Source organism: Triticum urartu, chromosome 4A (assembly GCF_056163025.1).
Source record: "Triticum urartu cultivar PI428250 chromosome 4A, HENAU_Tu73, whole genome shotgun sequence".
Classification (NCBI taxonomy): Eukaryota; Viridiplantae; Streptophyta; class Magnoliopsida; order Poales; family Poaceae; genus Triticum; species Triticum urartu.
The window spans coordinates 460,557,218-460,569,862 of NC_141876.1; the positions used below are offsets into that span (position 1 = coordinate 460,557,218).

At 52.0% G+C, this 12,645-nt stretch overlaps 1 protein-coding gene and 1 pseudogene across 1 annotated transcript; one reads left to right on the plus strand and one right to left on the minus strand.

Annotated features, from left to right (window-relative positions):
* The first annotated feature begins 695 nt into the window (after nt 1–695).
* Nucleotides 696–6,564, plus strand: LOC125552099 (calcium-transporting ATPase 1, endoplasmic reticulum-type). Its single transcript, XM_048715576.2, has 8 exons — nt 696–2,307; nt 2,477–2,543; nt 2,648–2,772; nt 3,215–3,493; nt 3,594–3,971; nt 4,780–4,889; nt 4,993–5,221; nt 5,742–6,564. The coding sequence occupies exons 1-8, from the start codon at nt 883–885 to the stop codon at nt 6,315–6,317; spliced, it is 3,189 nt and encodes a 1,062-aa protein (XP_048571533.2). The 5' UTR covers nt 696–882; the 3' UTR covers nt 6,318–6,564.
* Nucleotides 6,565–6,757: 193 nt separating this feature from the next.
* Nucleotides 6,758–9,795, minus strand: LOC125552100 (receptor-like protein kinase HERK 1 pseudogene; annotated as a pseudogene).
* Between the last annotated feature and the right edge of the window lie 2,850 nt (nt 9,796–12,645).

A 12,645-nucleotide genomic window follows, 5' to 3' on the forward strand; every position in this document is an offset into this window, starting at 1 on the left:
CCCAGCGCGGGACCTTACAGAATTCCTCTTTTGCAGCCCGGGAGGGAGCCCGATAAAATCAGGAGGCGCGGGGTACACGTGGCGTGCCGCGATTGGCCGGAGGTGCGTCATTAGCGGCTGCGCTCGGACGGACCGCCCAGCGCCGTGCGATGGTTGGCCCGACTGACGTCACGCCACCACTCGCCGGAAAGATTCCTCGCACCCCGATCCGCGCAAAGCGGTCCCGGCAGCCACAAAAGCGGCACGCCCCTCTCAATGCGTGTGGGTCAAGGCTCGAGGCGGCCCCAGGGTACAGTGGCACATACCCGTTGGAGGCGCACACGCGGCAGCACGGCGCGTCGCCTGGTGACGTGGCCTCCGCTCCGGGTCAAGCAAGGCATCTCTCCATCAAGAACCCCATACCTTACCGGTTAATTAATTAACCATTCGCCACATATCATATCGAAAGTGGAGTACTAGCCGCCACGATAACGACCCCCTCGCTCGCTGACGAAAGGTCCCACCTCATACGCATCCCCACCCGCAGACACACAAAGGTCCAAGACGACGAACCACCCGGAGCGTGCGCAGCGTACTATTTCTTCCCTGTCGCGATCGATTTGGAGTAAGAAAATAGTTTACGCCATAAAGAAAAGCGGAAAAACAAAGGCAAAAGCCCCCCCGTCCTTCCCCAGCCTGCTTTCGAATCCACACCACCAATCGCCCTCTTCTTCTCCCACCCAGCCCAGTCCCCGCTCCCCTCCCCTACCCCTCCCCGCCGCCTCCTCCATCCCCTTCTAGGGTTAAGGGTTCCATGCGATCTCGCCGCGGCGGCGACGGACGGGAACCCTAGGTAGGAGCGCCTCCTCTCCGTTCGAATCTCGAGTCGTCGCCACAAAACAAATGGGCAAGGGCGGGCAGGACGAGGCCGCGCGGCCGGATGGATCCGGTTCCCCCGGGGCCGACCCCGACGTGCCCGTCTTCCCCTTCTGGGCGCGCACCCCGAGCGACTGCCTGGCGGAGCTCGGCGTCTCGGCGGACTGCGGCCTCAGCTCCGACGACGCGGCGGCGCGGCTGCACAAGTACGGGCCCAACGAGCTGGAGCGCCACGCGCCGCCTTCCCTGTGGAAGCTGGTGCTCGAGCAGTTCAACGACACGCTCGTGCGCATCCTCCTCGCCGCCGCCGTCGTCTCCTTCGTGCTCGCGCTCTACGACGGCGCCGAGGGCGGCGAGGTCAGGGCCACCGCCTTCGTCGAGCCGCTCGTCATCTTCCTCATCCTCATCGTCAACGCCGTCGTCGGGGTCTGGCAGGAGAGCAACGCCGAGAAGGCGCTCGAGGCGCTCAAGGAGATCCAGTCCGAGCACGCCACCGTCAAGCGCGACGGCCGCTGGAAGCATGGGCTCCCCGCGCGCGACCTCGTCATCGGAGACATCGTCGAGCTCCGCGTGGGCGACAAGGTCCCCGCCGACATGCGTGTGCTCCAGCTTATCAGCTCTACCCTCCGTGTTGAGCAGGGATCACTCACTGGCGAGACCTCTTCGGTTAACAAGACCAGCCACAAGATTCATCTCGAGGACACAGATATCCAGGGGAAGGAGTGCATGGTCTTTGCTGGCACCACCATTGTCAACGGCAGTGCAGTCTGTGTGGTGACCGGAACTGGCATGGCCACTGAAATAGGCAAGATCCATTCGCAGATCCAGGAGGCATCACAGGAGGAGGATGACACGCCGCTGAAAAAGAAGCTCAATGAGTTCGGTGAGGCGCTCACTGCCATTATTGGAGTGATATGTATCTTGGTTTGGCTCATTAACGTGAAGTATTTCCTTACCTGGGAGTATGTGGATGGGTGGCCGGCGAATTTTAAGTTCTCATTCGAGAAGTGCACATATTACTTTGAGATTGCAGTGGCACTGGCTGTTGCTGCCATTCCAGAGGGCCTGCCTGCTGTGATCACCACATGCTTGGCACTAGGCACCAGGAAGATGGCTCAGAAGAATGCACTTGTGAGAAAGTTACCCAGTGTTGAGACATTAGGTTGCACAACAGTGATTTGCTCCGATAAGACAGGAACCCTGACCACCAACCAGATGTCAGCGGTGAGGCTTGTGGCAATTGGGAGGTGGCCTGATACACTTAGGAACTTTAAGGTTGATGGAACCACTTATGATCCAAGTGATGGCAAGATACATGACTGGCCAACTTTGAACATGGATGATAACCTCCAGATGATTGCGAAGATAGCTGCACTCTGCAATGATGCAAGTATTGCACACTCTGAGCATCAGTATGTTGCTACTGGGATGCCCACAGAGGCTGCATTAAAGGTATGATTTGTTAATGAACCAAGATATATACATATGTTGCATGTTGCTTCTACTTGCCAATTCTACACTCTAATTTGAATGCTTTTTAAGACGACACTGTCTCTATTTCATTAACTCACGGTAATTTTATCACTTGTACTGTTGAGTGATTGTATTATGCACGTGCCAGGTTTTGGTCGAGAAAATGGGGCTCCCTGGTGGATATACCCCATCTCTGGATTCATCCGATTTGCTAAGTATGTTGATTTCTTTTGTAAAATTATATAGTCTGATTGCATTATTAGCTTTTTATGTAGACAGAAAAGATCTGACATAATTTGTGTATCTTTGTTGTTTGAAGGGTGCTGTCAATGGTGGAACAACGATGCTAAAAGAGTAGGGACTCTGGAATTTGATCGCACTAGAAAATCAATGGGAGTTATTGTGAAAAAAGCAGAGACTGGAAAGAATTTGCTGCTTGTGAAGGTATTTGGAATAATTCATATCGCTTAGTTCTGTTGTGGATTATCATATGTTGCACTTCTGTATTTCAAGTTGTCTAGTGTGTACAAATATTATTTTTCTGGAATTTGGCTTACTAACATTTTATTCTTTGTAACGCTGGAAATAACATACCATATATTGTCATTGTCCACCGTACCAGTTTTTGTGCCTTCCTTTTCTCTTGAAACTAGGGCTCATCTTTGCCATATCGGCAAATGTTAATTCTCTTTAACTAGTTATCAATGCATATTTACTTTCTTTCAGTCAGTTGGTTATAGATTCAGCTACAATGTGGCATTGAGTTTCTTATTTGCTTCTGTGAGTAGCAAGTACCATGTATTCATGTCATATTGCTGCTTCCAATGTTTCTGGTCATGTCATTTTCTCTCCTACGAATATTTATGGTAAAAGTGTACTCTTGCAGGGAGCAGTAGAAAATTTGCTAGAGAGAAGTGCCTATATTCAGTTGCTCGATGGATCCGTCGTGCTCTTGGATGAGGGTGCCAAGGCACTCGTATTGTCAACACTTCGTGAAATGTCTGGCAGTGCATTGCGCTGTTTGGGCTTTGCATACAAGGAAGATCTGGCAGACTTTGCAACATATGATGGAGAAGAGCATCCCGCTCACAAATATCTACTTGATCCTGCATACTACTCTTCCATAGAGAGTAATCTGATATTCTGTGGTTTTGTTGGTCTGAGGGTGAGACCTTCTCACTCCATGGAAATTCTGTAAATAAATATGCGGTCCTAATTCGGAAACTGCATGTGTCTTTAACATCATTATTACTATACTACCACAGGATCCTCCACGAGAAGAAGTCCACAAAGCAATTGAAGATTGCAGGGCTGCTGGTATACGTGTTATGGTGATAACAGGTGATAACAAAGAAACAGCTGAGGCAATATGCCGTGAGATTGGGGTTTTTGGTCCCAGTGAAAACATTAGCTCAAAGAGCTTTGCAGGGAAGGAATTTATGGCTCTTCCTGATAGAAAGAAGATTTTGAGGCAAACAGGTGGCCTTCTCTTCTCAAGAGCAGAGCCAAAACATAAGCAGGAAATTGTTAGGCTGCTCAAAGAAGATGGTGAAGTTGTTGCAATGACTGGTGATGGAGTGAATGATGCACCGGCTCTGAAATTAGCTGATATTGGAATCGCGATGGGCATTACAGGGACTGAGGTCTGCCTTCTTTCTCTTCTTTAAATCAGTCGTTCTTTTTAGTTCTATTTTTAAGATCCATTCCTATTTTGTGTAATTCATTGTTAGCTTATTTGGTTATTTCCATAGAAAAATGTCACCTTCTGACATCTCAAGAGTACGGTTTTAGGCTGCACCTAATCACTTTACATGTGCAATTGAATCCATTTTGTTAGTGTCTGATTGTCTTCTATCACTTAAGGTGCTTCTACTTGCAATTATTATTATTATCATTATTGTTTAGCGTTTGCTATAGTTGTTTTATGTAATGTTTGCTGCAACATCACAATGATCTGTTACTCATCAACCCCTAAGGCTACTTTACTGCTGAATAATCCATGTTAGTAACACTCAAGATACACGAAATAAGTCTGCGATAATGATATGATTCCTATTGCCTTCATTAGATTTTCATTGCTTTTTCATTCACCTTTCTGTTTTGATTTAATGGTGCTCCCTGTCCTGCCTCTACTGTATCCTTTTTGTGAAATGTGTTACTCATGATGACCTTCTGTGAATGCATGCTATGTTTGTTAACATGGTGTGGATAGAACCCTAACTTAATGAAAGGTATAAATCGACACGTATTCATGCATTGCGGGCATGAGCAGAGATGAAAACAACAAAGACGACATGATGGTGAAAAATCTGTTTCACTTGTCTGCCTGGCCAAAGTTTTGGAAGTTGGAACACATTTTTTCTGAGTTCCTAAAGGCGTGTTTTTGTTAGCCGTTCTCACATGCGCAGAGTGGACTTGTGACCTTTTCCCTTTCTCCTTATGATGTGTTAGGTTGCAAAAGAAGCTTCAGATATGGTGCTTGCAGATGATAACTTCAGTACAATTGTCTCAGCTGTTGGTGAAGGAAGGTCCATTTACAACAACATGAAGGCTTTTATAAGGTACATCTTTTTTGCTAGCTATGTTTTAACCATTTCGTTTGCTAATTACTTGAAACATAAAAAACAAATGCAACAAGTTCATATGATCCATGTGGCACTGCAGATATATGATATCTTCGAACATTGGAGAAGTTGCGTCCATATTCCTCACGTCGGCTTTAGGTATCCCAGAAGGCCTCATTCCAGTACAACTTCTGTGGGTCAATCTTGTTACGGATGGCCCTCCTGCAACAGCTTTGGGATTCAATCCACCAGATAAGGATATCATGAAGAAACCTCCTAGAAGAAGTGATGATTCATTAATCACTCCTTGGATCCTGTTCCGCTACATGGTATGTTTTCCTGTATATTGTGCACTTCCTCAAGTATCCTCATCTTAAATCAATTGCTTTGAAGCCCTCACAGTGAATTAATTTACTGTGTTCTACGTAGCTTTTCAGCAATAGTAATTATGGTATATACAGTTTTAAACACCTTATAAAGAGTCAGCACTTCCACAACAAGCATTTCGTTAGTATTTATATCCAGACATTAAAACGAGAGTTCATTCTTAATTAAATCAACTGGGAGATGCTTCTCTAGAGTGTCCCATATATGTCTTGTATCTTCCATGCGAAAACTGTCAATTCTCATAAGTTCTTCAATCTTACTCAAAAGGTCCAATAGTAATAAAGTTGTATACATTGAGGACTTATGAAAATGATTTTTCCCAGCATAGCTTCCACATGATGTGGTCTTTTGGCACATCATTATGGCTCTTCTAGCCCTATTGATTTGTGCACTTGCATAGAATATTAATTTATGAATGGATGCAGTTGTACTTATGTTTGAAATTTATGAACATGTGTGTAGGTTATTGGGCTGTATGTTGGGATTGCAACGGTTGGAATCTTTATCATCTGGTACACCCATGGCTCTTTCCTGGGAATTGATCTGGCTAGTGATGGTCACACTCTTGTTTCATACTCCCAGCTCTCAAACTGGGGCCAGTGCCCCTCATGGGAGGGTTTCAATGTGTCATCATTCACAGCAGGGGCAAGGACATTCAACTTTGATGAGAACCCTTGCGATTACTTCCAGGGCGGCAAAATAAAAGCAACAACCCTCTCCCTTTCTGTCTTGGTGTCCATTGAGATGTTCAACTCACTGAATGCCCTGTCTGAGGATGGCAGCCTTCTGAGCATGCCTCCATGGGTGAACCCCTGGCTTCTTCTGGCAATGTCGGTGTCTTTTGGGCTTCATTTCTTGATCCTCTACGTGCCTTTCCTTACCCAAATCTTCGGGATTGTGCCCCTCAGTTTCAATGAATGGCTTTTGGTCGTAGCAGTTGCATTCCCAGTGGTTCTCATCGACGAGGTTCTCAAGTTTGTGGGACGGTGCTTGACAGCTCGGGCCAGAAAGCAATTAGGAAAGCGGAAGGAAGAGTAGAGGGTAGTGATTGAGTATTAGATGGCCACGGGGGAGTAGACGTCTGGTGAGACCCCATTATTTTTCTCGAGATCCGAGGGCACTGCTCTTTGTTGAGCATGAAGGAAGTTAGGGTACTCTATAGAACTCATAATCATGCCTCGAGTTTAACAGACTCATTTATTCGTTTGTAACAAAAATTGGTGTTATGAATGTGCTGGAGATACAGCATGATTTCTTGCCCATTTACTGCAGTAATCTTCACTTATATCCATGAAATATTCTGCTCTGAATGCAGTGACACCTCCTGGTTTATGTATTTTTGTCTCGGCCTTGTTCACATGGCGATTCTGCTTATACTCATCCTGGAGTATAAGCCGCTGCCTCTCTGCCGATCATATACATATCCATGGTGAGGTTACTTTTGTGAAATCAGGAGAATCTGTTCCTCCTTATTGGTACGTTATACATCACTACCTGATATAACTTTCTTCTACGTGAAAGTTTGTACATCGTTTGTCATGTACTACATGCTATAAACACAAAATTGACATATACATGTGCTTCAGCTTGTACAACGTCGACGAAGCATCTTTTGGCTTCACCTGACCTCGTCGCTCTTGATCATCTTCGAGAATACTCCGCTCAGGGACATTCCGTCTAGATCACCCAAGTTGGTGGTCATGGCAGCAGCGTCGGTCGCCATGGTAGCGGCGGACAGGCTACGCTGAACCTCTGGCGTTTTCACGGGCACAGGCGGCGCCGGCGGCAACATGGTGTCGACGTACGAGCCGTCTGACGACCCCACCTGCAGCTGCAGCGCGAACTCGAGGCACCAGAGCACGTCCCCCATGGTGGGCCGCTCCACCCCGTACTCGGCGAGGCACTTCTCGGCCGTGTCCGCGAGCTTCTTGAGCGACCCCGGCCGTATCGTCCCGGCGATCCTCTGGTCGACGATCTGGTCGAGCCGACCGTTCCTGAGACACGGCGTCGCCCACTCGGCCAGGCTCACCATCTCCCGGGGCAGCGTCGGGTCGATGACCGTGCGGGCGCACAGCACCTCCAGCAGGACCACGCCGAAGGAGTAGACGTCCGACTTCTCCGTCAGCATCTGCCGCCGGAAGTACTCCGGGTCCAGGTACCCGAAGCTGCCCTTCACCTTGGTGCTCACGTGCGTCTTGTCCAGCTCCGGCCCGTTCTTGGACAGCCCGAAGTCGGCCACCTTGGCCATGAAGCTCTCGTCCAGGAGGATGTTGGCCGACTTGACGTCCCGGTGGATGATCGCCTTGGCGGAGCCGGTGTGGAGGTAGTGCAGCCCCCGCGCGGCGCCGATGCAGGCCTCGAGCCTCTGCTCCCACGACAGCGGCGGGAGGCCGGCGCCGTACAGGTGGCTCCGTAGCGTGCCCATGGCCATGTACTCGTACACCAGGATCATCTCCCCGCGCTCGTCGCAGTAGCCGATGAGCGAGACCAAGTGGCGGTGGCGCAGCCGGGACAGCATCTCGATCTCCGTGTGGAACTCGTGCAGCCCCTGCTGCGTCCGCCGGTTGCCGCGCTTCACGGCCACCAGCGTCTCGTCGCGCATCGTGCCCTTGTACACCTTCCCGAACCCGCCCTCGCCGATGACCATCGCCTCGTCGAACCCGCCGGTCGCCTCCTGGAGCGCCGCGAACGGGATCCTGTACCCGGCGCCGGCGCCGTTCTGCCCGAGCAGGACGGTGTTCCCGTTGCTCTTGGAGAAGCTCCGGGAGCGCGAGCGAGAGCCCAGCGCGCTCGCCGAGAAGGGCGACCAGGTGTCGGACGGCTGCTTCTTCTCCGGCTCCCTCCCGCGCAGCGTCCTGAAGGCGATGAACCCGAGCACCATCACCAGCGTGGCCCCGCAGACGGCCGAGCCGGCGATGATCCCGATTTTGACCTTTGAACTGCGCGCGGACGCGGCGGGAGCGCCGGCGCCGGCGCTCCCGACTACCCTCATGATCTCGAGGCCGTTGAGGAAGCCGTCGGGCAACGCGTTGTCCTCGGTCGACGACCCGATGCTCACGGTGATGGCGCCCTTGGCGTCCTTGGCGCCCAGGAGGAAGTCCTTGTACACCGGTATGGACAGCCGGTTGAACGTGTCACGCGAAATCTCGTAGTTTTCGAGCACCACCGACCCGCCGACGTAGACGTTGAAGGCCATTCCCATGGCCGCCTTGCTGACGATGTCGCACCAGTGGAACCGGAGTAGGTAATCCGACCCGGCCGGGGCGTCGAACCTCCAGCTGATGTTGAACTGCACGTTGATGGTGCTGGTCTCGCCCGCCGTGCTCAGCCTCGTCGCCGTCGCGTAGACCTCCGCCGGCGCCGTGTACGCGGAGGAGAGCGCCGACTTCTCGTCGTATTTGATCGTCAAGGGCTTGGCGTCTTTATGCTGCGCTAGGTTGGTGTTGAGCTGGAAGCTCTGGTCCGGCAGCCACGTCCTCCCCAGCGTGTCGTTGCCGGGCGTGATCTTGGGGACGCCCATGTTGATCCGGTGGATCGTCTCCAGCGCCTGCGTCGACAGCCCGGTGTACTGGACGGCCCCGCCCATCATCCTGGCCGTGTCGGCGATGAGCTCGTCGGGGACCGACACGACCTCGATGGCGTTCACGAACGCGAGCTTCCCCGTCGGCGCGAAGGCGATCACCAGCGTGGCACCGGTGACGTTCAGCGAGAACTCCCTGAGCTCCGCCGTGCCGTTCTTGGGCGCGTACCCGTTGACGAGCACCGCGCCCTGCACGGACACGTTGAACGCGGCGTCCGCGGCCATGTCGTAGGACCGGTACGGGAAGGGGAAGAAGTGGAGGCGCACAAAGTGCCGGCCGGGCTGCTTGACGGCGAACGTGTAGGAAGCCGGCGCGGTGAAGACGCGCGCGGACCGGTAAAGCTGCGACTCGCCGGACGGGACGACCGCGGTCAGCGACGTGTTGGCCTCGACGCTCTGCGGCGCGGCCAGCGACTTGGCGGGCAGACGGGCGTCCCCGACGAACGTCCGTCCCGCGGCAACGGTGGCGCTCGCCGACGTGCCGCAGAGGACGAGGTAGGTGTCCGCGGGGGTAAACGCGCCACTGGCTGCGCCGAGCAGCACGGACGCGACGAGGAGCCGCACGAGCATGTCAGGAACCGGCGGCATGGTGCAAGAATTCCGGCCAAAGCATCGGCGATCGGCACGGGGCACTAGAAGGAGGCCACGGAGGTCTTCATCGACAGGGATGGCGGCACAAACCAGAGAGCATCACCAGAGTGCACGATTGCTTTTGTAGAGGTGGTGTTGAGAGTTGACACTTGTTGCTTGAAACGAGATGAGCAGAGGGAGTTAGCGACTGCTGCTAATACCCACAGGAAGGACAGTGAATCGATGCTTGGTTTTGACGAGCTCTTGGATATGGTGGGGGTATTTGATTAGCTGGGGAGCACTGCGTATTGCGGTGTCATTTTCTCAGGATCTCATCTCAGGTGGAGAGATAGGCTTGAATTTCATATATTATCGGGAGCTTTTTCCTTGTTTGCGGGGGAATTCAGGAGCTTTCTAATGCCGTCATTTTCTTGGTTTACAGATTGTCTGGCATATATTCGATTCGGTAAATTTCTCGTGTGATCCTCTCTGAAGAAACGTCAACATGTATATTGTTAAACAAAGACAAGGCGAAAGTTTTTTGCGACGTGTGATGAACGGACCGGGTGCCTCCTAGGTCTCTTTTACTGTCAAGTGTCAACAACTGGGTTCTTATTGTCATGTTCCGTGGCACTAGGAATTACTGTACTGTAGTACCAACACTGAGGCCAGAGAAAAGGTTCGACGAGAGTAGCAGGCACCTTTTCTGTTGTGGCCTCCCGGGACATGTCAAATCCCACGGTGACACACTCGCAGATGAAAACGACTGCGAGGAAAATCCACGCATTTTGTCGTGTGAATCGTGTGGCCCTTTGTTTAGGAACGTAAAGGGGAACGATTTGTTCCCTCGACCATTGTGCTGTGGCTCGGCTCGGTGGGAAGGAAAGGGCCGAGGAAGTCTCCAACCACCTCCGTCGACCACCGCACGCGACCGGAGCAGCCGTCGTTTTCGTACCACCGTCGTGCGCGCCACCACGACCGGGCGCAATTCGTACATTCCTTTTCTTTTCCCGGCCGGTGGTGTATGTACGCGTCTCCGGCGCTTACTGGACAGCACTCCTGCTGAGATGGCCAACATTCAGTCTCATCTCTGGATTTTGCAAGGGAAAACGTATACTCCAGCGCAAGTGTGAGACACTAGTACAGTGTGAACAACTTGATCTCGTACGATGGCGGCGTCACTGCGGATTAGAAGATCATCATCAAGGCGATCAAGATGGTATGTTCCTGTACTCCTGTACACGCAGGTGTAGGGACGCTGTCATCGTGTTCGTGTACGTAGGAGACAGAAAGGGGGATGCACGGGGTGGGCATCCATCTACCACACGGCAGGATAATGTTGCAAGTAGAGGCATGATTGGCATCGCCGTCGCCGTCGATACGGTACGCGTCGGCGCGGCGACGGAAGCATGCATCGCATTCGAGGGCCAGCTGTGTGCTACAGCTGCATGCAGCGCCCCCGGGTTGACCCGATCGCTTTGGGGAGGGAAGGAGCGAACCAACGGCTGGAGGTGGAGGTGGGGATGAGCGTGGCGGAGAGGGACGGGTTACGCGGTGCCGGTCCAGCCCGTTTCCCTTGACCCGGCCCCTCCACGGCGTACTTGAATATTAGGTACTGGATCGCGTACGTGCGCGCTCCTGTTTTCTTTGGAGATGTGGTCGCCTAATAATGAGTTCGTGTTCGATTGCTTGCGTTGGTGATCGAGTTGATGAATGTTGGCTTGGTCTTTCCGGAGTGCACGGCTCCACGTTGTGGGACGCCATGTCGCCGTCTCTCTAACAACCAACACAAAACAGAGTTGGCGACCCGCAGAAATGGAAAAAACAAAAAGAGTTGATCAAGTGAGCTGTTACATCGGGGATGCGTGTAGGAACGTGGTTACTAGAAGGAGTATAATACTCTCAGGTCGGATGACCATGGGACAAGTGGCACATTTTTTTCTTCAAGCTTTTCGAAATTGGAATTCTTCTTTGGGGAGAGCGGCAGCTCCAACGCTCACTTGTAAATTTGCTTTCGTATCCATCTGCGGACAGGGACCAGTCTACGGACATGAATTCAACATACATTTCAAATTAAGTTTCAACTAAGCAGACAAAATTATACAAACACGGTGGATTTTTATATAAACTTGTCGAAATTCATTATATTTCAAACTTTTTTCATAAAAAAGCAGCCGGACCCTTAACCTATCCTACGGCGGTGCCCTCGTTCACTTTCTTTGTATTCCGCATCGACAACCACGTCCTCCACCTACCATCTACATGAACGGCGGCGGGATTCAAGACCCGTGAAGTGAACATGGGAGACATACCGGCCCACTTGGGACACAATGCCCTGCCGCCTCCCATGTCCTACACATCCTCGGAGGAGTCCGCAACCAGTCCGTCGCTGGCGTCGGTGGACATGAGGTCGATGATGGACGTGGATGGTCCGTTACTGTCGACCTGCCACATGCGCCCTCGAAAGTTGGACGGCGGCGTTTGAGTTCTCGACCGCTAGCACCGCCATCGCGTGTGCGGTCTCGTAGAACGCCCGCTACTCCGTAACGAAGTTCGGGTTTGCCGCAGCCGTGGCAGCCACGACCGCCACGCTTGCGTGTTAGCCGTAGATTTGGCTCTTCGCCAGCCGGTGCTGCTGTAGGAGGAACATGTTGTACCTTTGCTCCTCCTACGCCTGTTGGAACGCCGACATAGGAGCCGGCGCAGGCTCCTCCTCCTCCGCCATGGCAACATTGTAGTGCTCCTGTGCCTGCTCTATGGTCAAGCCGGCATGCACCGGTGCGGGTCAGGCGTCGTATCGTCGTCGAGCCCTAGGGTCGTCGTCAGAGACCTCGTGCGAGCTGGCCGGCATGCCGTGCTCGATCCGCCAGGCGCGATGGGTCTGCCAGGTGGCTGCATGGGAGGCTGATGACCCACAAGTATAGGGGATCAATCGTAGTCCTTGCAATAAGTAAGAGTGTCTGACCTAGCGAGGAGCAGAATGAATTGATAAGCAGTTTTTAGCAAGGTATTCGCTGCAAGTGCTGTAAGTTAATAGTAACAGATAATTTGATAGCAAGATAATTGTAACAAGTAACAAGTAGCAAAAGTAACAAGGTGCAGCAAGGTGGCCCAATCATTAATATTTCTAAAGACAATTCGGAAGTACTTCCTAGAGTGATCAAGCGTTCCCGAGGACACATGCGAATTCATCTAATTACGTTCACATGTTACATT